The sequence below is a fragment of the Melopsittacus undulatus genome, chromosome 6 (genome assembly GCF_012275295.1).
Source record: "Melopsittacus undulatus isolate bMelUnd1 chromosome 6, bMelUnd1.mat.Z, whole genome shotgun sequence".
NCBI lineage: Eukaryota > Metazoa > Chordata > Aves > Psittaciformes > Psittaculidae > Melopsittacus > Melopsittacus undulatus.
This window is the reverse complement of record NC_047532.1, coordinates 6,659,111-6,679,933: the sequence shown is the minus strand read 5'-3', so window position 1 is coordinate 6,679,933 and position 20,823 is coordinate 6,659,111. Positions and strand designations below refer to the sequence as shown.

Here is a 20,823-nt window from a genome sequence, read left to right as displayed (position 1 = left end):
GCTCTTTGTGGCCTATTTTGTGTGTTTAAAAGCCTTTAAACACTAAGTTTATTTCTGCAAAAGCTAAATTAATCCGCACAATGTAATAACATGCAGGCTGCGTGTTCACAGGAGGCTGATTACATGGTTAGGTACAAATCCCCAATTCTAAATGTAAAAAAACCCTCAGAAATTCAATTAAATGGCCTGTTACAATAGAGAAAACCCCACTGCTGTAGTTGCAATCCAGGCTATGCACCACAATTATGATTTTCACTTTATTTAATCTCAAAGTGTTGCCAAAGGTTCTTTCCAATAGGAAAATAAACAGCAGCAAGTATGCCTGCAGATGCTGAGGTCAAGGGCAAAACCTGTTTATTACAAGACCGGTCAGATTGGAGACATCCATGAGAAGTCAATGCCTCCTCACACATAAAGCCTGCTACCATCATTTCACTTTGGAATTGGTATCTCTTCACCATTCAACCAAAGTGAATGAGACTGAGCATCTGAAGGGGACCTACAGGGATGCTGGGGAGGGACTATTCATTAGGGACTGTAGTGACAGGACAAGGGGTAATGGGTTGAAACTTAAACAGGTTTAGACAGGATATAAGGAAGAAATTCTTTACTGTGAGGGTGGTGAGGTACTGGAATGGGTTGCCCAGGGAGGTTGTGAATGCTCCATCCCTGTCAGTGCTCAAGACCAGGTTGGATGAAGCCTTGGGTGATATGGTTTAGTGTGAGGTGTCCCTGCCCATGGCAGGGGGTTGGAACTGGATGATCTTGAGGTCCTTTCCAACCCTAACTATTCTATGATTCTATGAGCACAGCCATCCTTGAAATAAAAAGCAAAGACGAATATTAGTGGGGTTTGTGGGCTAGAAGCACACAAAACATGGAAGCAAAAGGTTTCTCTTCACCTGAAGGACCCCCATCCAACTTGGGACGGATGACACATTATCCCACCCAGCATCTGAAGCCAAGAGATGGGCTGTGACTGGCCACAAAGCCGCTGTTTCCCCTGCTGTGTCTGACTCAGTCCCTGGGCTTCTGTCTGTGCAGGAAAAGCGACAGTTTTCCTTACGATAACCTATTCCCTATGAACATCACCGAGGGCCATGAAGCGGTGGGTGCCCATCCCCTGCTGCCGCAGGGCCGTCACCCACACCTCGGGGCTTGGCGTAGCGTTGGCTGCAGCAGAGCGTGACTCGGCGGCACGGGCTGACACGGTGCAGCATGCCGCTAGGGCACTGCGTTACGCCGCGGTGCTGCGGCCCGGCGGGTGACGCCTGCCCAGCGCAGAGCAGGCCGCGGCGGCAGCGGGAGGAGGCAGCGGGCGCAGGCACACCGGCATGCTGAGGTAACCCCCGCGTCCCACACCGCCGCGGGCAGCCTCGGCCGCGGCGCTCGGAGGCCGGAGCGGGGCACGGGCACCCTGAGGCAGGAGCGGGGCCATTTTCTCTCCTCTTCGCTGCCGCCCCCCCCGGGGCCTCCCCTGAAGGACGGCAGCCATCTTGCCTGCTGGTGGGGGGGCGACTGCCAATCATTCCACTAACTTCGCCGACACCCCTGCCTCGCTGGCCAATCGCAGGCCAGGCCGACAGGCGATGACCAATCGCAGGCCTCCTCCTGCGCTACGCCCCGCCCCATAGAGGGACTCCCCTCACGCCTCCCCATCCCCACCTGGGGCCCGTTGTTCCGGCGGGGCTCTGAGCCACGCCCACCGCTCTTTCAAGCCATTGCGGGGGCGGGCAGAGCCCCGCCCCTTCCGCGCCGCAGCCAATAGAAAGCGCGAAGGGGCGTGTCCTCAGGCTCAGGAGTCTATAAAGGGCCTGCGCGGGGAGCGGGAAGGGGCAAAATGGCGGAGTAGGGGCGAGGCGGCGTGGCCAGCGCTCACCGTGCCGCGTCCCGCGCAGGAGGCGGGCGGGTCCCCGGGCGGCGGTCGGCGGCGGTGCGAGGCGGAGCGGGGACGAGGAGAAGGAGAAGAGCGTCGGTGCCGCAGCCGCCACCATGCCCAACATCAAGATCTTCAGCGGGAGCTCGCACCAGGACCTGTCGCAGAAGATCGCGGACCGCCTCGGCCTGGAGCTGGGCAAGGTGGTCACCAAGAAGTTCAGCAACCAGGAGACATGGTGAGGCGGGGCCGGACTACGGCTCCCGGCAGGCCGCGGGGCGCCGCCGCCATGCGTCTGGCACTGTCGCCGCGCAGGGGCTGCTGGGGTTTGTAGTGCGGGTTGCTGGGCCACGACCTGCCCTTCCCCTGCAGCGGCCGCTGGGCCGCGCTGGGCCGGGTATGGTCTCCCGTGAGCGGCCTTCAGCAGAGCGGTCACCGCTCAGCTCCGCTTGCCGAGCTCCCGGAGCCGTGTTGTGTGGGGCAGCGCACGGGGCAGCACGGTGACCGTGCCGTGTACCGAGCGCTGGCTGAGAGGCAGCGACAGGAACCGGGCCGGTGAAGCTTGGCCCACCGGGGAGCCCCGGGGGAAGTGTGTGTGTGTGTGGGGGGGGGTGTTTCGGATGGGGGAGGCCGCGGCTGCGGTGCTGCCTGAGGAGCTCCCGGCCGCGCTGAGCCATGTGGTGGTGGCGGCGGCAGCGAGGCCTCTAGCGGCCTGCTCGGAAAGCGCCCGTGCCGCGGGGCGCCCAGCGGGGCTCCGGTGTTGGCCTGCACCTTGTGGGCTGCAGGGCTCCGGTGTTGGCCTGCACCTTGCGGGCTGCAGGGCTCCGGTGTTGGCCTGCACCTTGCGGGCTGCAGGGCTCCGGTGTTGGCCTGCACCTCGCGGGCTGCAGGGCTCCGGTGTTGGCCTGCACCTTGCGGGCTGCAGGGCTCCGGCGCTGGGGCACAGGGGCGGTGTTCAGCCGGCTGCTATGGCAGAGGTCGGGATTCACCAGGCGGACTTTCACCCCACACACCCCAGGAGCTAGGAGCTGATGGGAGTGCGCCTTCCCGGCTTTCATCTGCTTTGATGAGCCTCTTCCAGGCGTAGTGTAGACTGTGATGGCTGGAGGCTTGACAGGTTTGTGCTGAAGCCGTAGCTGGTGCCTTTAAACTGCTCTGAAGAGCATCAGAGTCTTAAAAGGTACTGCTAAAATTAGGGAAGAGGCTGACACCACCTCACAGCCCATATTGCAGCTGCAGTCACACACTCTGTGTTCCCCCAAGCTCTGAAACCTAACATGTGTCTTGTTTTCTGTCTCTGTGCTTTATAAGTTGCTGCCATCCTACTTGAAGAAGCAGAAAGAAAGGAGAGGCTAAGAATTTATTCAGAGCTCTTAAAGCTCGGTTTAGAGAAGTACACTAAGCAGGTATACAGCACACAGTGTAATACAGAGAACCTTGAATGGTTGCTCCAACCCACTTATTTCTTCTCAAGACAATAACTTTTGCCAGGAGAATCCAAGATGTACACATGAGGTAGAATATTATGCTTCTGTTGCATGAGTATTGATTGTAACTGAGAACATCAGAGAGTTGTAGAGGGGAGTTTGAGTCTGGTTCTCAGCCATTGCACTGTTCTCACTGCTCTCTATTAACTGCTCTTCTGCATCCAGCTGGCCAGCCAGCAGGTTCTGATGTCAGCAGGAAATGTGACTTTCAAGGCCTAAGAGAAATCATATTTACCTTCATAAACTGATAGCAGATGCTTCCCAGAAAAGGGAAGATTATTTCAGCAAATAGCTCATTGATTCTTTTGTATTATAAAAGGCTTAAATCAGCTTAACTGACTCTTAGTGCAGTTGGAGATGCCTGTGTGCCAACTACTGCTAACTCACACCTAGCAGAAGCACGCTTACCTCATGCGTCATGGGAGGTTGGTGTATGGTGTAAGTCAGTGTGCAGTGAAGGTGACTGCAGTTTGCTGGTGGAGACTGAGCAGTCAGACTGTAAATACGAAGCAGTCATCAAATCCATGTTGAATAAATGGTGAGGAAGATCAGAGAATTAAATATTAACATTAAAATGTAGCCTGAGGTGCTCTGTAATTGAAGCCATTGGGAGTGGGTTGGGTGATTATCTACTTCTGAAGAGCTTGATGTGGCAGCAGCCTGCAGAGTGGGTGAGCATCTCCAGTGCCAGAAAGAAACAAACTGGGAGAGATTTGTCCTTAGACTGACTTCTGGTTACTTCCAAATCTGTGGCAGTCATCCCTAAACTGAAATGTTGAAAGTACTGAGTAGTTAATCTGTTCCTCAACAAAAGGCCTTATGCAGCTTTGCCCTGTACAAAGCCTCAAAGCTAAGGCTCCTGCTTTCTTTCCAACTTTGCCTCTGGTGCAGGTGTCTTGATACATGCGCTGGAGCTGGCGGTTTGCTGCTGGCAAACAGGACCTTTGGCTTGTATTCAGTCCCTTCATCAGCAGGGATTAGTGTGCATTGCATCCAGGAGGAAATTAACCCCAAAAGCTTTTCCAAAATGGTATGCTGGAGGGCTTGTGTGTTCAAGCCAGTGAATAGCAGTTATGACTCCAAATATAGTGACCAGCTGCAGCATAGCTTCTGGTAGAAGTTTGGCTCTGCTTGCTCTGCTGGTTGGCCACCATCCTTGCTTCCTTTGTACGCTGCTGCTTTCAGCTGAGGTGGTTGTACTTGTGATTCAGGGGGAACAAGGCCTGCTCTGGGGTGTTTATGTGCTCAGCTTGTATTGATCCAGAGTACAGGCTGAGTGCTTTTAGCCTGACTGAACCATTAGGGAGATGTAAAATAGTTACTGAGCAAATAAGCAGGAGTGTTCTTGCTCAACACCCTTGATTATATGGCACTGTTACCCACAGACCCTGGGGAATGCAGTGCCTTGGTTGCTCTGCAGGCATATGTAATGGGCTGTGTTTTAATTTGTATTTGGGTACAACTCTCCTTTCCTCGTTTGTTCCCAGTGTGGAAATAGGCGAGAGTGTACGTGGGGAGGACGTCTACATTGTGCAGAGTGGCTGTGGTGAAATCAATGACAATCTGATGGAGCTCCTTATCATGATAAATGCCTGTAAGATTGCCTCAGCCAGCAGAGTCACAGCTGTCATACCTTGCTTCCCTTATGCTCGGCAGGATAAAAAGGACAAGGTAAGGGATCTGCTAAACTTTCTGCTCAGAAGATGAATGAAAAGTCCTGACTGCTGTATCGGAATTAGATTTGGTTGAATACGTAAAGGAAGCAATAAAACTTACTTCAATTTCTTTAAACCTCAGGGCATCGGACTGCAAATTCATCTTTTCATACAGAGCTAGTTCTTCTTGAGAATGCACCAAGCTGTAATCACCAGTTGATGAAAAGATGCAATGTAAATGAGTACTCCTTTTAGTAACTGCTTGTGAATCATTGCCTAGAAGTGGAAGACTGACATCTTGATGAAGGAGTTGAACTTGTCTTAAATACTGTTTTTTCCTGTACTAGAGTCGAGCTCCAATCTCTGCCAAGCTGGTTGCAAACATGCTGTCTGTGGCAGGTGCAGATCATATAATCACCATGGACCTGCATGCATCTCAGATTCAGGTAGGAGCTAAAAATCAGGGAGTATTCACCTGCTCCAGTCTGAGCATCTTTACTGCCTTGCAGGCTTTCCAGCAACCTGGGTTTGTTTAGACACAGCAGTGAGCAGGGCTTGGGAACATGGGACTAGAAGGGACTTGCAGAATCAATCAGAAGAGGATAGGGAGATGGGTAACAAGTTCATCTGTAAATGAAATTACAGCTGTTCTTGAGCAGACTGAGCATATTGAGCCCTGTGTAAATGAATGTTGATCTAGTATATGATCCATGCAGCTTTCATTGCCACACAGTGACACTGTGTGCTCTTAACTGGTCCTTTGAGGGATTTGAGATGCAAAATGTCTTTATCAGGAGTGTTATTCAATATTTAGTACAGCTTTCTGATATTTACTGAATTACCAGGGAGAAGTGAGCAGGTAGCTCTGCCTCCAGGAGCACTGTCACAGCTGCTTGTGTGGGTCCAGTTGACCAGGACAGTGATCTGATAGCTTGTTGCTGACAACATGGGCAATCCCACTTGTATCCATTCATTGCCACCCTTCCCCATAAGTGGGGTTTGGTTCTTTTCCGAGCTGTTGGTGAATTGAAAATTATTCATGGCTTTTGCTGGCTTGGTGAACAGAACAGTCTCACAGTGCAATTGAAGTCTTGCCCAGCACTGTGTAAGAGAAGTGGCAAGAGCTATACCAGGGAGAGGAGAGACAGCAAGCTGTTCTATTACCAGTCTTGTTTTTTTCCACCTTGAGCAAGTGCTCTGAGACCAAGAAACCAACTCAATGTAACAGGAAGGGGGAAAAGATATCTCTTGTATTGCTGCAAACACTGAATCAAGAAGGGTGAGATAGCTCCTGTCTGGTGAGGTAGATGGGCTGGATGGAGATGCTACAAATGCAGCCATTGCTGCAGTGCAGTTTCCTCCAGAGTAATTTGCCCAGAAATACTTTGTCTCAGATAGAAATAAATAAGAATCTGTGGGGCACAGATGAGGAGACTGTCAGAAAGATCATGGAATGAAAGAACAGATCCCAAGGCGGGGGATGCCTCTTCTGTAAGAGGCTTGGAGTTATGATGTGTGCCATAGGATTAAGCTTTCACCAGCAGCAGTGGTGAGATTCAGTTGAATAATTGGGTTTGTGTACATACACTTCCAGCATTTGTCTGCTTTCAGCCTGTTTTTTGTAGCTGCTGGGTTTCTGAGCACAGAAGGAATGATGGTAGGAAGTATCTGTTACCCTCTATGTTGACACGTTCCTCTAGAGTAGCTGCCCCCACTCTCCTGCCTTTTATTCCCTGTCCAGGATTAACTCCTAGCTTTTAGTGACCTTTGAGGTTTACCTGGAGGCATCTGCTGGGGCAGTGTAAAGTTGTGGGAACAGCATTAGATTACAAACAAATGTTACTCAAGCCTTTTCATAGGTTTCCTGTCGATGCCAACAGTTTAGGTAATGAGCTTTGAAGACTGACTCTGTAAACGGGCAGATAGCTGCTCTGAAAATGAGTGTTTGCTGGTTTCTGCCACCCCTTAGGATAGAATTAGGTCCATGTTGTGAAGGTGTCAGATGTAGTGTTACTGGTGCTGCTAAACTATTTCTGGCTCTGAAGGCTCCTTATGTTACTGTTCTCTGGATCCCAAAAAATACTGCCCTAGCATTAAGGGGAGTAGAAAGGAAAGCTGAAAGCTGTGGAAAGGAGGTGGTTGCATGCCTGATCATACAGAATGCTTCTTCTAGCCGTTCTTGGAATGTGACCTTCAGCTACATCTGTTCCTGTTGTCTTCTTTGCAGGGCTTTTTTGATATCCCTGTTGATAACTTATATGCTGAGCCTGCTGTACTGAAGTGGATCAAAGAGAATATTGCAGAGTGGAAGAACTGCACCATTGTTTCACCAGATGCTGGCGGAGCCAAGAGGTAAGCTGTCAGACAGCCAGCTTGAGGTGCTGCTTCTGGATGTTCCTGAATTCCTGGGAGTGTTTGTCATCTTATTCTTACAACACACATTCTCTCTGCTAGCCTGCCTTCTGTAAGGCAGTATGTGGAGCTAGTGAAGAATGGTCAGATGTTCTAAACATTCCTTAGGGAGACTATTTCCTGAGCTACATGGAGAATTAAACAGCTTCTAGAATCACAGCTGCACAGGTAGGCATTGGGCCATTACTACATCCTTTGGATTAAGCCAGTTTGTTTGTAGAAGGGTGATTATGCAGGTTGAAGAAGGGAATTACTTAATTCATAGCTCTATGCCAAGACAAGGCTCCTGCTGCTCGTCAATGATACGTTTTTATCCAGGCTGTTTGCTTTGCAGTATTAAGCTGAGTCTGTCGAGGTACTTACTTTATTACTCTTGATTTTAATATCCAGCTGGGACTTAAGCTTGCTACTAGCAGGCTGGAAGCAAGGATGATGGATGGTTCCTTTCCAAAAAGCAGCAGCATCTGTTACAGCACATTTCTACTTTGGTAGTCTGACAATCTCCCCATCTTCCAGCAGATAAATGTGCCAGTTTCTGAGCAGTTCAGAATGTTCTTGGGTGCTTATTAAGAGAAACTAAGCTGTTCCTTGATGCTTCTGTACTGAGGACTACATGTGAACAGCAAAGGGCTGGAGATGTATCTTTAATCCAAACACCAAATCTGGATCTTAAGACCTAATTAAGTTCAAGACTTAACACCAGAATGTTGGTGCTTGCTGACCTGATTCACATACTTTAAGGTGTTCTAAGCTATCTGCTACAAACAGCCAACAGATAAGCCCACTGTAGGTTGCTGTATGTCTTCTGTAGCTTTGTTGTGGCTCATGTGTTGGACAGGACCATTTGTAGGTTCAGCCACTTCTGTAGCTTGTTGCATAATGCAGTATATGGAATGCCAAGTCATCCGACTCCTCAAAAACCTCTTCAAAGGCCACTTAAACTGAAATGGGGAGATCTTGGCTGGTGTGATACTTTATGGAGACACTCCAGACCTAAATAATTCAGAAAACAATTTAGTTTAACAAGCTTCTGTATCACTTCCAGGCTGATGAGTCTCATCTGCCAAGGCTCAGAGTCTGCTTATCCCAAGTGTAGAATTTCTTAGGGGCATGTGTATTTTGTTCCTTCGCACTCATGATGCTTTTAGTGTCTTTACTGTTCGTTAGTGTGAATACATAAAGTTTAGGTCCCTCTGGTAAGGTTGTGCCATGGGCACTCTAACCAAAGTAAATGGGAGGTGGTGGACTTGCGTTTCTTGGATGTTTATCTCTCCGCTGTGCTTATGCCAGCACTTGCATGCATGATAACTGAATCATAGAATCATAGAATAGTTAGGGTTGGAAAGGACCTTAACATCATCGAGTTCCAACCCCCCTGCCATGGGCAGGGACACCTCACACTAAACCATATCTACCCAAGGCTTCATCCAACCTGGCCTTGAACACTGCCAGGGATGGAGCATTCACAACCTCCCTGGGCAACCCATTCCAGTGCCTCACCACCCTCACAGTAAAGAATTTCTACCTTATATCCAGTCTAAACCTCTGCTGTTTCAGTTTCAACCCATTACCTCTTGTCCTGTCACTACAGTCCCTAATGAAGAGTCCCTCCCCAGCATCCCTGTAGGCCCCCTTCAGACACTTGAAGGCTGCTATGAGGTCTCCACGCAGCCTTCTCTTCTCCAGGCTGAACAGCCCCAACTTTCTCAGCCTGTCTTCATACGGGAGGTGCTCCAGTCCCTGATCATCCTCGTGGCCTCCTCTGGACTTGTTCCAACAGTTCCATGTCCTTTTTATGTTGAGGACACCAGAACTGCACACTGTTGAAGCACAACTGAAGCATTTCCAGGGTAGGGTTAAACAGATGACAACTTCCCAAGCATTCTGATCACTTCAGGTTTGCCACATCTGCTGACTAAGCTTTGGGCTGCAAGTGCAAATTAATTTACAGTGGTCAGGATGAAGGCTTTTATCTTAATCTGCTTGCTGCCATTGGGAAAGATTAGATCAGAAATTGCAGTTTAACTGCTTGAAGGGAATCTTCAGGTGGCAGAGCATCTTCTACTAATTGCTTGGAGCAGGAACAGATGCAGTGACAGCTTCTCTTATTGCAGTGGCAGTTTGTGCTTAATAGTTTTAAGAGGTTCAATTGAAGCTGGTGTGGAGTTAAATGTTGTTTGGAAACTTCTCTCTTCAGAGTGACCTCCATTGCAGATCGATTGAATGTAGACTTCGCCCTCATTCACAAGGAGCGCAAGAAGGCAAACGAAGTGGATCGCATGGTCCTGGTGGGTGATGTCAAAGACAGAGTGGCCATTCTGGTAGATGATATGGCAGACACATGTGGTACCATCTGTCATGCTGCAGACAAGTGAGTAGGGCTGATTGATTCTTTCCTAAATCAGGAACCTACAGTTAGTGAAAGCTATGGCATGGGGTAAAACAGGTTATTTGCATGTCAAGTTTCACAGGGTACTTTAATAGTTTCTTGATTATCTCCTGTCATACAACACAAGTAAAAAGCCTGATTAAAGTTCTCACTTTAATAAGTGAAATAATGGAAATAGGTAGAAGACCATAGTGTCTTTTTTTATCTGAAAAAGGCTTGTGTTGAAATGCTTCCCCTAGACCCTCACTGGCTGTGCAGGTACAACCAAGTGCTGTCTGCTCCACCAGGTTAAGGTCATACATGTGAATTTCTGTTTGAAGTAAGTTCAAGCCTTCTGCACTAGAGACACCAGCAAATACAACACTTGGTATTAAACACCTTCTCCCTGTGTTGGCAAAAACCATGGAAGGTGATTTATAACCTAGTCCAAATGTCCCAAAAGGGCTTAGAACACTTTTTTTCCCAGTGTATCCTTTCTGTAATGGGTTTTATGGTGCTGTTGTGAACTGTTTCCCCAAACCAGTAGTGGGTTGCAGGGGGGGAGTCAGAGATGGCCTGTCCCTTAAGCATATGCTGTTGTCTCCTTTCATGCTTACCAAATGCCTTGCATTAACATCAGTTTAATACTTGCTAAGAATTCCTCATCCTCCTCTTTCCCACCTTACAGGCTTGTGTCAGCAGGCGCCACCAAAGTTTATGCTATCCTAACTCACGGGATCTTTTCTGGGCCAGCAATCTCTCGCATCAACAACGCCTGTTTTGAGGCAGTTGTGGTCACAAACACGATACCCCAGGAGGACAAGATGAAGCAGTGTCCTAAAATCCAGGTGGGCATCGACTTCTGTCACTCCTTGGGGGGCAGCAGCACTTGTCTGTCCTCCTGTTGGGGAAACCCCATCATACTGTCCAGTGCTTACAGCAGTTTCATTGGTACTGGAATCAGTGGCAGTGTGGGCTAGTCCCTATTGCTGTGACTTAACAGACCTGTTACACTGAGAAGACACAGCTTCTAATCCAGCTCATCTTAAACAGTTCATTTAAGTAAATTTACCTGTGCTTGTTTCATCACTGAGCTAAGGGGGGTGTGCACCTTAGAGGAGTGGTGTACTGCTGATGTGTAATACTGAAGCAGAAGAAGGGAATGCCAGCTTCAGCTGTGTAGCTATCACCTAATGCCCAGCCCTTGGAGCAGAGTGTCTCTTCCTTTGTGAAGCAAAGTAGGGCTGGTCTGGGGAAGGTGATTGCCTCAGTGAGTTGGAAGGCAATACACTTCTGTCCCGCAGACATGTCTTGCTGGTTTGATGAAGAGCAGCTGACACAGCTCCACAGTGCAATGCTCAGATACCAAAGATAACAAAAACACTTTGCTGTCTATATGAAAGTGCTCACTCAGTGTCTTGGGGTTTCCATTTAGCGACAAGTACTGTGGCATTTTGTTTCCCAAGCTGAGGCTGACTTTCCTGAAAGGAAAGAGAAATGTCTTTACAACTTGAGCTAGGTGGAACTTGAGGGTTTCCTGTGTTAATGCTGGGAGCTGCAGTTTTACCTGAGCATTTGGGCATAATGGGTCCATCAGAAGCTTCAGATACTGATGTAGGATATACACAACCGAGGACATCCTAAGTACTGGCTTCAGAGCACAGGTATATAGGACACAGGCATTTGGAGAAGTTCTGGGAAGTGAATGGCAGTGCTGAGGCTCAGCTAGTATGGTTGTGAGTGCAGCAGGTTCTTGCAGTACCAGGGTTCTGGTGGAAAGGAAGCTCAGCTGGTTGCAGCTGCAGTGAGTTTCAGGCTCCTTTAGGGAATTAAGCTATAAGCTGATGACAAACTGCTGTTGGGTTGCATATTTTTCAGCACTTAACTTCTGGATGATACTCCTGCAACTGAGCACTCCTAAAGTGTCTGATGCTTCAATTCTTCCCAAGCTCCACACCACAGTTCATGTAGGCAAAGTGTTAAACTGGTTATCAGTATGTAAACAGCTGTAGCCAGAGATGGCAGTGGGTGGTTGCTCAGGCTCTCACTTAGCACCTCACTTCTTTACACTAACTTCTGATGTTCAGTGGTGACCAATACAGAACTAAAGTATGTAAGTCTTAATGCTCTGCCTGCTCTGTAGTTCCTAAGTTTCTTTCCTCATTTCCTTAGGATGCAGAATACCTGGAAATGTTAACTATGGATTTCACTTCCTTTTTGTAATGCACCACGAACATGGTGCTTCTTACTGCAACCACACATGGAAATGCTTTAGCTGCTGGTTGCAGAGCCAGAGTTTTACTGAGCCTTGATCTTTCCCTCCTGTTAACTGGGTTACCCACCAGGTGGAGCTAGCACAGAGACTGGGACCCGAGCTGCAGCACGGCTTCATCTGCCTTAGACTGCTGGCAGTGATGGTAAAGCTTCTTGCATCAAGGGAGGCGATCTGGTCGTGATTGAGACTCCCCCAACTTCTCTGCAAAGTACATAAGATAGCTCCCAGGGTAAACAGACTGAGCTTAGGGAGTCTCAGCAAAGAAAGGTGACAGTAGACTGTCATCCTGACAAAGATTAACAGGGAAATGACTGTTGCTATATGTAGAATATCTTCAGAATGATATGTAATTAAATCTCAGTCCTGTGTAAAATCATTTGTCTGCATCTGGCACATTACAGGTTTGGGTGTTGAGTTTTCTCTTTAAGTTCTTCCCAGCTTAGCAGCCGCTCTTCCAAGCTCAGTGTCTTTCCTCAGTGATGCTGACACATCTTTCTTCCCCTGCAGGTGATTGACATCTCGATGATCCTTGCAGAGGCCATCAGGAGGACTCATAATGGGGAATCTGTCTCCTACCTATTCAGCCATGTCCCTTTATAACAAGAGATGTCAGCTGCTGCTTGTATGGCTTGTTTTTTAAACCAAAAGTTGTTCAGCTTGTTGTAAAGTTCAGTAGAAGACTCTGCTTGTTCCAGTGCAGCTCTCCACAGCTCCTCCTGCTTAAGTCAGCCTTACTGGCTCTGATCCCAGCACTGGGAGGCTGGAGGAGGGAAGCTCATCTCTAACACTCCCAACTCCACCAGCAACCCTGTGCATGGGGGCTCAGCAGTAATCCTGACTCATCTCTGCGGGTCTGTGGAGAGCGGGACTGACCCATGGCTTACTGCCACAATTGTTTTGGGGGAGGGTTAGATGATCTGGCATGCAAACCCTAAATTGCTTGGGAAGTAGAGCTCCCTAGGATGTGTTGATGTGGATCTACAGCAAGAGCCCGAGAGACTGCTGGCTGTCTTACCCCTCTATACCTGATAGAAGCCCTTCAAGAGCGATGGGGAAGGTTTGTATCTTGGCCAAGCTTGACCCTAGGTAAAACCCTGGGGGACACCTGGGAGGTGGTTCTGCTACAGCTTTCTCCCATGGAAGGAGGTCAGTGTCGCTTTCAACCTTGAGCTCATCTTATTAATGAAATTAGATGTCCTTTAATCATGCTGCACAGCAAAGTGAAGGTGAGAGCATAGTCTGCAGTACTGCCCTGCTGTAGGAAGTTAGAGCTCAAGATTCACCCTGGACAAGCATTCTTCTCCCTCTTACGCAGAGGACTGATGGTGGTTGTGTGCTTTAGTTTCTAGTGTAGGCTGAAACCAGTTGCTCAGTTTGAGAGCTGTTGGCCTTGCTAGTGATGGGAGGAGTGCTGCCCTGTACTATAGCTGCACCTTGACTTGCTGTGCAAATCCTGGATCCTTTTTTTACCAGTACACTCGTAAACTGAGCCTCTTTATCCCATAGTAGCTTGGTTGTTCCATCTAGCAAGTGCCTGCTCAGACACTGGGTGGCCTAACACGCAACAGCTTTGTGTCCAGCTGTCTTAGCCTCTCATTGCCTGCAATCCTGTTGTCCTGTAAGTTACTGACACATTCTGGTTGCTTGCCCTGGTCACTGTCTGCCTTGCCTTGAAAGTTGCTCCTTGCAAAAGGTCTTAAACCAAGGAACATAGGAGGTTGCAGGACTACAAAACCTGAAGAAGGCCTTGGAGTGGGTTCGATGCTGCTAATGGGTGCTTACAGCAATGGGTTGGAGAGGCTGGTGGTACATAGTACTGGGAAAACCATGGATCCAGCACCAACCTGACAGGCAGCAAAGTGCCTGAAAGAAAACTACCAAACCTAGAGCTGGCTGAGGTTCCCAGGTGTAGGCATCACCTGAAACTTGAATCCTGAGTAACTGTACCAGACAATCAGAAGGTAAACTGCTAAGTCTCTCCTGGACTCTTGTGGGGTTACAGACCAAGCTCTTACATGTGCTGGTTTTTATAAGCACTCCTCTTCTGTTTGTTTTTGAGGAAGGGAAAAAGGGAAAATAAGGAACTCGAAATGACTTGCTAGGGTAACCAGCACGGCTGGGAGAGGCTGGGGGCTGGGGTGTCAGTGGATCTAACTGGAAGACTTGGTTAAGATCTAGGGAAAAGTACTTCCTTAGTTGTGCCTTTTACTGAAGACTTCTCTCCCTTCCTACAACTCCTGTCCTGTGGCAACGTTACTACTTCTATTCCAGTGTGGGGCTTTTCCTTATGTATAAGATTTGGTGTCTGTCCAGAAAGTGTGTCTCTTGCTTCCTTGCTTTGCATCCTGCACTGAGCTCTCCCGAGAGTCTGATTCCTGCCTCCTGTGTTTGGAGCCCCTGCTGCCACTGCCAGTGCCCTGCGAGCCCAGAGCCGGGGCATTGAGCAGGATTTTCAGCAGCGTTTGTGTTTAAACCTGATGAAGGAATTAAACTTTTATTTAAAAGCCGTGGCCTCTGCCTGGAAATGCTTCTAAAACCCTGACAGGGGATGGGTCCCCTGCAAGGTAGATCGTGTTGGTAGAGCAGTCTCTGGGAGGGACCTTGGAAGCTCATCTGGTTTAAACCTCTTGACAGTGAGGTCCAGCTTGGCTGTGCTCACATTGCATGGAAGGAAAAGCTTGGGACTAAGCTACTTCCTTTGGTAGGGGCTTTTCTCTGTACCTGATTTCCTGGACTTGGTTCTTGGAGCTGGTGGTGGAGCTTCTCTCACACTGTTCAGTGATGTACCTGAGCAGATCCATTCATGTAATAGGCAGGGGAAAACCTGCATAGCATGGCAGGTATGAATGTTCATGTGTCTGGGTAGCTGAAGCTAATGCAGGGTGGGGATGCCTGGAGCCACTTGAAGCTGGGTTTGCCTTGCAGGCAGAGCACTTTGCTGTTGGGAGCAAGATGAGACATGTCTCACATTGCTTGCAGCAGCAGTTCCTCCCTTTTCTCCCTGTGCATTACAGCGTGCAGGTGGTTTCTCAGCTCTAGGGTTGGTGTTTGTGAGCTGGAGAAAGCAGCAGCTTGGCTCGCTGGTGATGGGCAGTGGGGATGAGTCCGAGTTAACAGCCCCTTCATCAGCTGAATGCAGTGGCAGAATCCATGGGAGGAGTGAGCCCTGGTGAGAGAAGAGCCCCCAGTGCTGACAGCCTCTCTGGGGTCTCTGCTCCTGCTCTGGCAGTGGTCTGGAGGGAGGATGGGGTTATAGATGGGCAGGAAGATGTTAACTGGGAGCTGTGGGACTGGCTCATGGCCCAGTGGTGGCTGAAGGGGCTCGGGGCCTGGCTGTCCCAGTAAGGAGGAGATGGAAATAAACTGATCAGAGAGAGAAAACCTAGTGAAGAGAATAAACCATTCCTGGACATGGCTGTGAATTGAGGCTGAGTCTGCACCCAACAGCCTTGTTCTGAGGGAGGTTTAAACCTCACCTAAAATAGCTGCAGTCCTCTATTTCGGGTCAGGGCTGTGTTTGCTTTCCCCTTCTCTGTTCTCAGTTCTTTCATTATCAATGCCTGAAAGCAGAAATACCAAACCACATGAGGAAGAAGCAGGTTGTGCAGTTATGGGAGACTTTGCAGTTTGTCATGGGGGAAAAGAGCTCTTGGTGGGATATAAACCCCTCTCTTGTTCTCTGTGCAGGATGCCTTGTAAAGGCTCCCCACACCTTGCTGCTGGCAGTGCAAAGGGCTCTAAGGCTGCCCTGGCTGTGGTTTGCAGGCTCATGGACATGCATGGAGCATGGACAGCATGCAGGAAGGGGGAGCTCCCACTGGAGCATGGCCTGGGCAGACAAAGACCCCGTTCTCAGCACGCTGCAGTGTGGAGGGGATGGAGCCAGCACCCAGGGCTGCACCTTGGCTGGGTGGGTGCAGCCAGAGCCAGAGAGGGGAAGGTGGGGATGGGGACCAGGTTCTTGCACACTCGCTGCCTGCTGGGGACAAAAGCCACAGGAGGCTGTGCTGCATCCGCCAAGAAGCATGTGGGGAGCAGGCAGGGAAGAGGGGGAAGGCAGCACAGCTGGAGGGTGAACACACGGGGAAACACTTGTCTGGTGATTTGCATGAAGGCAAAAAGGATTTCCTGCCTTGCCTGGAAACTGAGGGGGGTTGTTTCCTTTTGGCTGTGCAGGAAAAAATGAGCTGTTTCTTAGCGCAGGTTGGGCCTTATGGTACGGGGGGGGGGGGGGGGGGGGGGGGGGCTGGAAGGATGCTCATGGGGGCAGCCCTGGCTGTGGGGCACCCTCCAAACCTGGCCTAGGGCTTTGCCTGCAGCAGCCCCTGGAAGAGAGGGACCAGAGGTTCTTTGCCATTCAGACTGCTCTCAGAGTAGCAGCCACAGCTTAATACTGACCTTAGGTCTTGGTCTTTGTCTTTGCTGTGCATCAACACTGGCATTTCTTCAGTTCAGAGCCTGTTTGCCGGCTGGAGCTGGAAGGTGCCTGTACCCTCAGGACAAGAGGCCACCTCAGGCCAAGATGTGCTGGCTCCGGAGCCCAGCTCCCAAGGAGCAGCTCAAACACAAAGCAAGTGTTTCCTCAGGCTTGCTGGGGATTTTCTCTGCAAAATCTCCCATAAGCTTGGAGAGAACCCGGAGCCTGGCAGGGGAGGGACCTGCTGCAGTGCAGTCGGTACCCGTGGTGCTCGCAGTGGGTTCCTGCTCGCACTGACACCCGGATCCCTGCAGAAGGGGTTTTGGTGGGTTTCCCTCCTCATTCCCTTCAGCACCTGGAGGATCCTACTGCAAGGCCTCTCAGTTCTTCCCTGTGAGGGTGCTGAGGCACTGGCACAGGGTGCCCAGAGAAGCTGTGGCTGCCCCATCCCTGTCAGTGTTCAAGGCCAGGTTGGACACAGGGGCTTGGAGCAGCTGCTCCAGTGGAAGGTGTCCCTGCCTGTGGCAGGGGTTGGGACTGGATGAGCTTTAAGGTCCCTTCAATCTGCTGTGATTCTATGACCCTGACCTTCCAACCACCCCATCCTGGTGGCCAGTGTGGATGTGACCCTGGCCCACCAGCCCCCTTCCTGCTCCCCAGCCCCGCTGGGAACACATGGGCTCCCTGCACTTACACCCTGAAGGTATTTGTCCCACATGTACCCCAGCCCATCTGATCTGTGCTGGTGGGTCCATGCTTTCTGCACCATCTTGCCTTGCTTACAGCCAAGTGAGGCCTCTTGGTCTGCTCCTTGCCCATTGCTGCTTTACAGGCTGGATGTGCACAGGCAGCACCGTGGCTGGAGCCAGTGCAGCCACAGGATGAGCATCTCTCCAGCTGTGAAAACACGGGGTTATTTTTATCCCCAGAGCCTGCTTTCCTAGGCTAGTTCTGCTTCAGCCCAGGGCTGGGGGGGCTGGTGCATCCTTTGGAGCCCCATGGCTGTGGGGCACCTGCTTCTGGGGAGGGTTTGGGGCTGGGATAGTGCCCTGGGGTCCTATGGGGACCATCCTGCTGCCCTCACAGCTGGCACCCAGACCTGAGGAGACAGCAAGGCTGGGAGCGATGCTGAGGGCAGCTGGGGCCCGAGCAGAGCAGTGTCCGTGTGGGAGCGATGTCTACAGGAGCTGTGTCCATATGGATCAGCATCCATGCTGGAGGGGTGTCCATATGGATCAGTGTCCACACGGGAGCGGTGTCTGTACGGGAGCAGTGTCCATACGTATGTGTGTCCATACGGATCGATGCCCATACACCATCCGTGTCCATGCGGAGCTCTGTCCATGTCCTCCCACCGCGGCTGACACTCCCGGCCGCAGCCCCGCCCTGTCCCCCGCCGCGGTGCACGCCGGGAGCTGTAGTTCTCCCTGGGGCACCTCATGGCAGCAGCCGCCCTGTGAGGACTACACTTCCCATCATGCCCCGCGGGCGGCGGGCAGCCAATGGGCGGGCAGGCTGGGCGGTGGCCGGGCTATATAAGGCACCGCCCCACGTCGAGCCCGCCAGCCTCACCTGGACGCGCAGCGGGACGGGACACGGCAGCTCCGTACCAGGTTCGGACCCGACGGCGCGGCCCGTGGGGTGCGGGTCCTGTGGGGTGCGGGTCCTGGAGGGGGAGGGTCATATGGGGCTGGCTCGGTTCGGGGCTCCCGGGGCGGGGGCTGCGGGCGGTGCCGCGGGGCACACGGCTGGCGCTGCGGGTTGGTGCCCCCCGAGGGTGCGGGCACCGGGAGCCGCTCCGCTGCCCGCCCCGTCCGTGCGGGGCTGCCCGGGGAGCGGCGCGCCCCGCCCTGCGCTATTGTCCGCGGCGGGGGCCGGGCCGCCTTTGTCTGAGCGCGGGTGCGGTGCTCGCAGGCACAATGTGCGACAAGCCAGACCTGTCCGAGGTGGAGAAGTTCGACAAGAAGAAGCTGAAGAAAACCAACACGGAGGAGAAGAACACGCTGCCCTCCAAGGAGAGTGAGTGCGGGTCTGCGAGCAGGGCGCGGCTGCGGGCAGGGTCCTCGGGGGCTGCTCTCCCCGGTGGAGGGAGGTGGGGTTGGGGCAGTCGGGTTTAACCGCTGCAGGTGAGGCTTAGGGCACGCTCAGATGCATGGGGCTGAGCCGTCGAGGTGTTGCCCCAGGGCAGGGCTTACCCAAGGCGGGTGCTCGGCTTGGTGTCACCCTTGTGTGTGTGTCTGACCCTGAACCATAGAAGTGGGCACCACGGCCTGAGGATTGCTCTGCAGCCTTCTCCAGTGGGTGCTTCCATGAGAAACCACTGGGGACTAACGGACCTCTGTTCTCTTGCAGCTATTGAGCAGGAGAAGGAATGTGTGAAGTCTTCCTAGAGCGAGATGGGCAGGAAGAACAACCACTTGATTTCCTTTTATTTTGTTCGTTTTGAATTAAATCATGTGTTTTTTTAAACCTCTATCATGTACATGTATAGGAGCAGCAGCATCACCCAGCCCACTGCCCCACCTGGCTGGCAGCTATGGCAGGTTGGGGGGACAAAACGTGGTCCTCGCAGTCCATCAGTAGCCTGACCCGAGTCCACCTCTGCTGCTCAGCCAGCTCCAGTTGACAGCACTGGTTTTGCTCTGATGCGGTGGGGAGATGAGCAAGGGCTGTGGAGGCTCCTGTGGATGGAGCCCTTCTGCCTGGGGAGTGGGTGATGCTTTGTGGCCCATGGCCTGGGTCTGTCTCACATACCCTTCACTGATGGTGTCTGTAGCCTCACTCACGGTTTTTTGTCTTCCTTGGGGGAAAAATGAGAAGTTTATTATAAAATAAAAAATGTAATGACCGACTCATTGGCTCTGCCTCTTCCTTGGCAGCTGCAGCTGCAGCCTGGCTTGCCCCAGGGGGTGGGAAGGTCTCTGCTTGGTGCTGTGGCAGGGCTGGTGGTTTGGTGTTGCTCATGGCTCTATGGGATGGTTCCTTTGGGAGGAGTTCACAGTGGTGTTTGTGTAGGGCTCAGTTCCTGGTGAGCAGAGCCGGGGGCTCAGCTGGCTGAGTTGTATTGGCAGTCCCACCCCTGCAGCAGTTTCTTGGTGCATCTTCTAGCAGGTGCTAACCTGGGGCATTCCTACCTGATGACTGAGCCTCCTGCTTCAGAAAGGTTGGTGTCCCTAAAATGTCACTTGTGGGGCTGAGCTGGCTCCTTGCCCGCATGGCTGGAGGTGCCTGTGCTGGCCTGGGACCTGGTGCTGCAGCCTGGCAGCCTCTGTGCACCTTGAGCCAACCACCACCCTTGGAGGAGGTTTCTGTACCCTTGTAAAGATGGATCCATGCAGCAGACCCCTTAGGTCTGAGCCCAGCCCTGTCTTGCAGGAGTAGAGGTCCCTGTGTCCTGCAGTCTGCCTCCAGCACAGGAGCTAAGGGGGAACTGAGGTCTGATGGTGCCTCTGTGTCTATGCTGAGGCTCCCTGGGTGCTGCCAGCATCTCCTCACCTCCCTGCAGGGTCACTGAGCAGGCTGCTGATGGTGGTGGAGGCAGGTTTGCCAACCAGCAGCCCTGGCCTGTGTCCTGCGGAGCCTGGTCAGCTGGAGACCAGCACGGGGCTGCTGTGCCTGTCTGGGCATGGTGCTGATCTGCCTCCACCCATGCTGCCTGCCCAGGGCTGCGAATAACACTGCTCGTGTGCCTGCAAGTGCCTTCACCCCTTCAAAAGCAGAATCAGAGGAGCTGCAGGTGAGATGCTGATGTTTGTGTGCTGTCAGGGCAGGGTTTTCCATGGGGTGAGGGCAGTGGGGAGCAATGCTGGGGCTGCTGTTACAAGGGGGTGAGCACTGGGAAGCTCAGCACGTGCCAGGGTGGTCATGTCCCCTCAGCACAGTGATGTTCCCAGGACAGCAGCTTACCCTGGCTGTGGGACAAGGATCCTGGTGGCAGCAGCCCCTCATCACCCTGGCAGGGCTTGATGCTGCCGGGGGTGGTTTCTCTCACTGGGGAGGGTGCAGGGACCTCTGGACCCTGGTGTGAAAGCAGAAGTTAGGAGAGGTCCCATCAGCAAGAGCTGGCTCGGGAGCACAGGCAGGGCTGGCAGACCACTAAAGGTTAAACACCTCCTCACTGCTTCAGCGGATCCCTTCCTGCAAGAGGCTTTGTGATCCCATGGCCACTTGATGTGCCCAGTCTGTGGGTCAGGTCAAACCCAGAGGTGAAGCCAGCCTGAGCCCTCCCCCTGTCCCTGAAAGCCATGAGCTGAGCCAAGAGAAGCTTTTGGGATGGAAGCACGAAGTACTGGAGCTGATCTCTCCTCAGTGAGGCTTTTGGGTTGCTTTTTCA

General features: G+C 51.8%; 2 protein-coding genes across 2 annotated transcripts; both read left to right on the top strand.

Annotated features, from left to right (window-relative positions):
• The first annotated feature begins 1,832 nt into the window (after positions 1–1,832).
• On the top strand, positions 1,833–14,580 carry PRPS1 (phosphoribosyl pyrophosphate synthetase 1). The gene is made up of 7 exons (XM_034063771.1): positions 1,833–2,114; positions 4,851–5,034; positions 5,366–5,464; positions 7,246–7,370; positions 9,628–9,801; positions 10,487–10,646; positions 12,581–14,580. Exons 1-7 carry the CDS (start codon positions 1,993–1,995, stop codon positions 12,671–12,673), a joined length of 957 nt encoding a protein of 318 aa, XP_033919662.1. The 5' UTR covers positions 1,833–1,992; the 3' UTR covers positions 12,674–14,580.
• A 3,423-nt stretch (positions 14,581–18,003) lies between these two features.
• LOC101870284 (thymosin beta-15A homolog) lies at positions 18,004–19,338 on the top strand. Its single transcript, XM_005151212.3, has 3 exons — positions 18,004–18,103; positions 18,405–18,509; positions 18,843–19,338. The coding sequence occupies exons 2-3, from the start codon at positions 18,410–18,412 to the stop codon at positions 18,878–18,880; spliced, it is 138 nt and encodes a 45-aa protein (XP_005151269.1). The 5' UTR covers positions 18,004–18,103; positions 18,405–18,409; the 3' UTR covers positions 18,881–19,338.
• The last annotated feature ends 1,485 nt before the right edge of the window (positions 19,339–20,823 follow it).

What these genes read in the sequence shown, in the direction of transcription:
- PRPS1 (XM_034063771.1), top strand. Translation starts at nt 1,993, where the DNA reads ATGCCCAACATCAAGATCTTCAGCGGGAGCTCGCACCAGGACCTGTCG. An exon ending in GATGCTGGCGGAGCCAAGAG is followed by an intron (nt 7,371 to 9,627) that starts GTAAGCTGTCAG and finishes TTCTCTCTTCAG; the next exon opens with AGTGACCTCCATTGCAGATC. An exon ending in ATCTGTCATGCTGCAGACAA is followed by an intron (nt 9,802 to 10,486) that starts GTGAGTAGGGCT and finishes CCCACCTTACAG; the next exon opens with GCTTGTGTCAGCAGGCGCCA.
- LOC101870284 (XM_005151212.3), top strand. Translation starts at nt 18,410, where the DNA reads ATGTGCGACAAGCCAGACCTGTCCGAGGTGGAGAAGTTCGACAAGAAG. An exon ending in CACGCTGCCCTCCAAGGAGA is followed by an intron (nt 18,510 to 18,842) that starts GTGAGTGCGGGT and finishes GTTCTCTTGCAG; the next exon opens with CTATTGAGCAGGAGAAGGAA.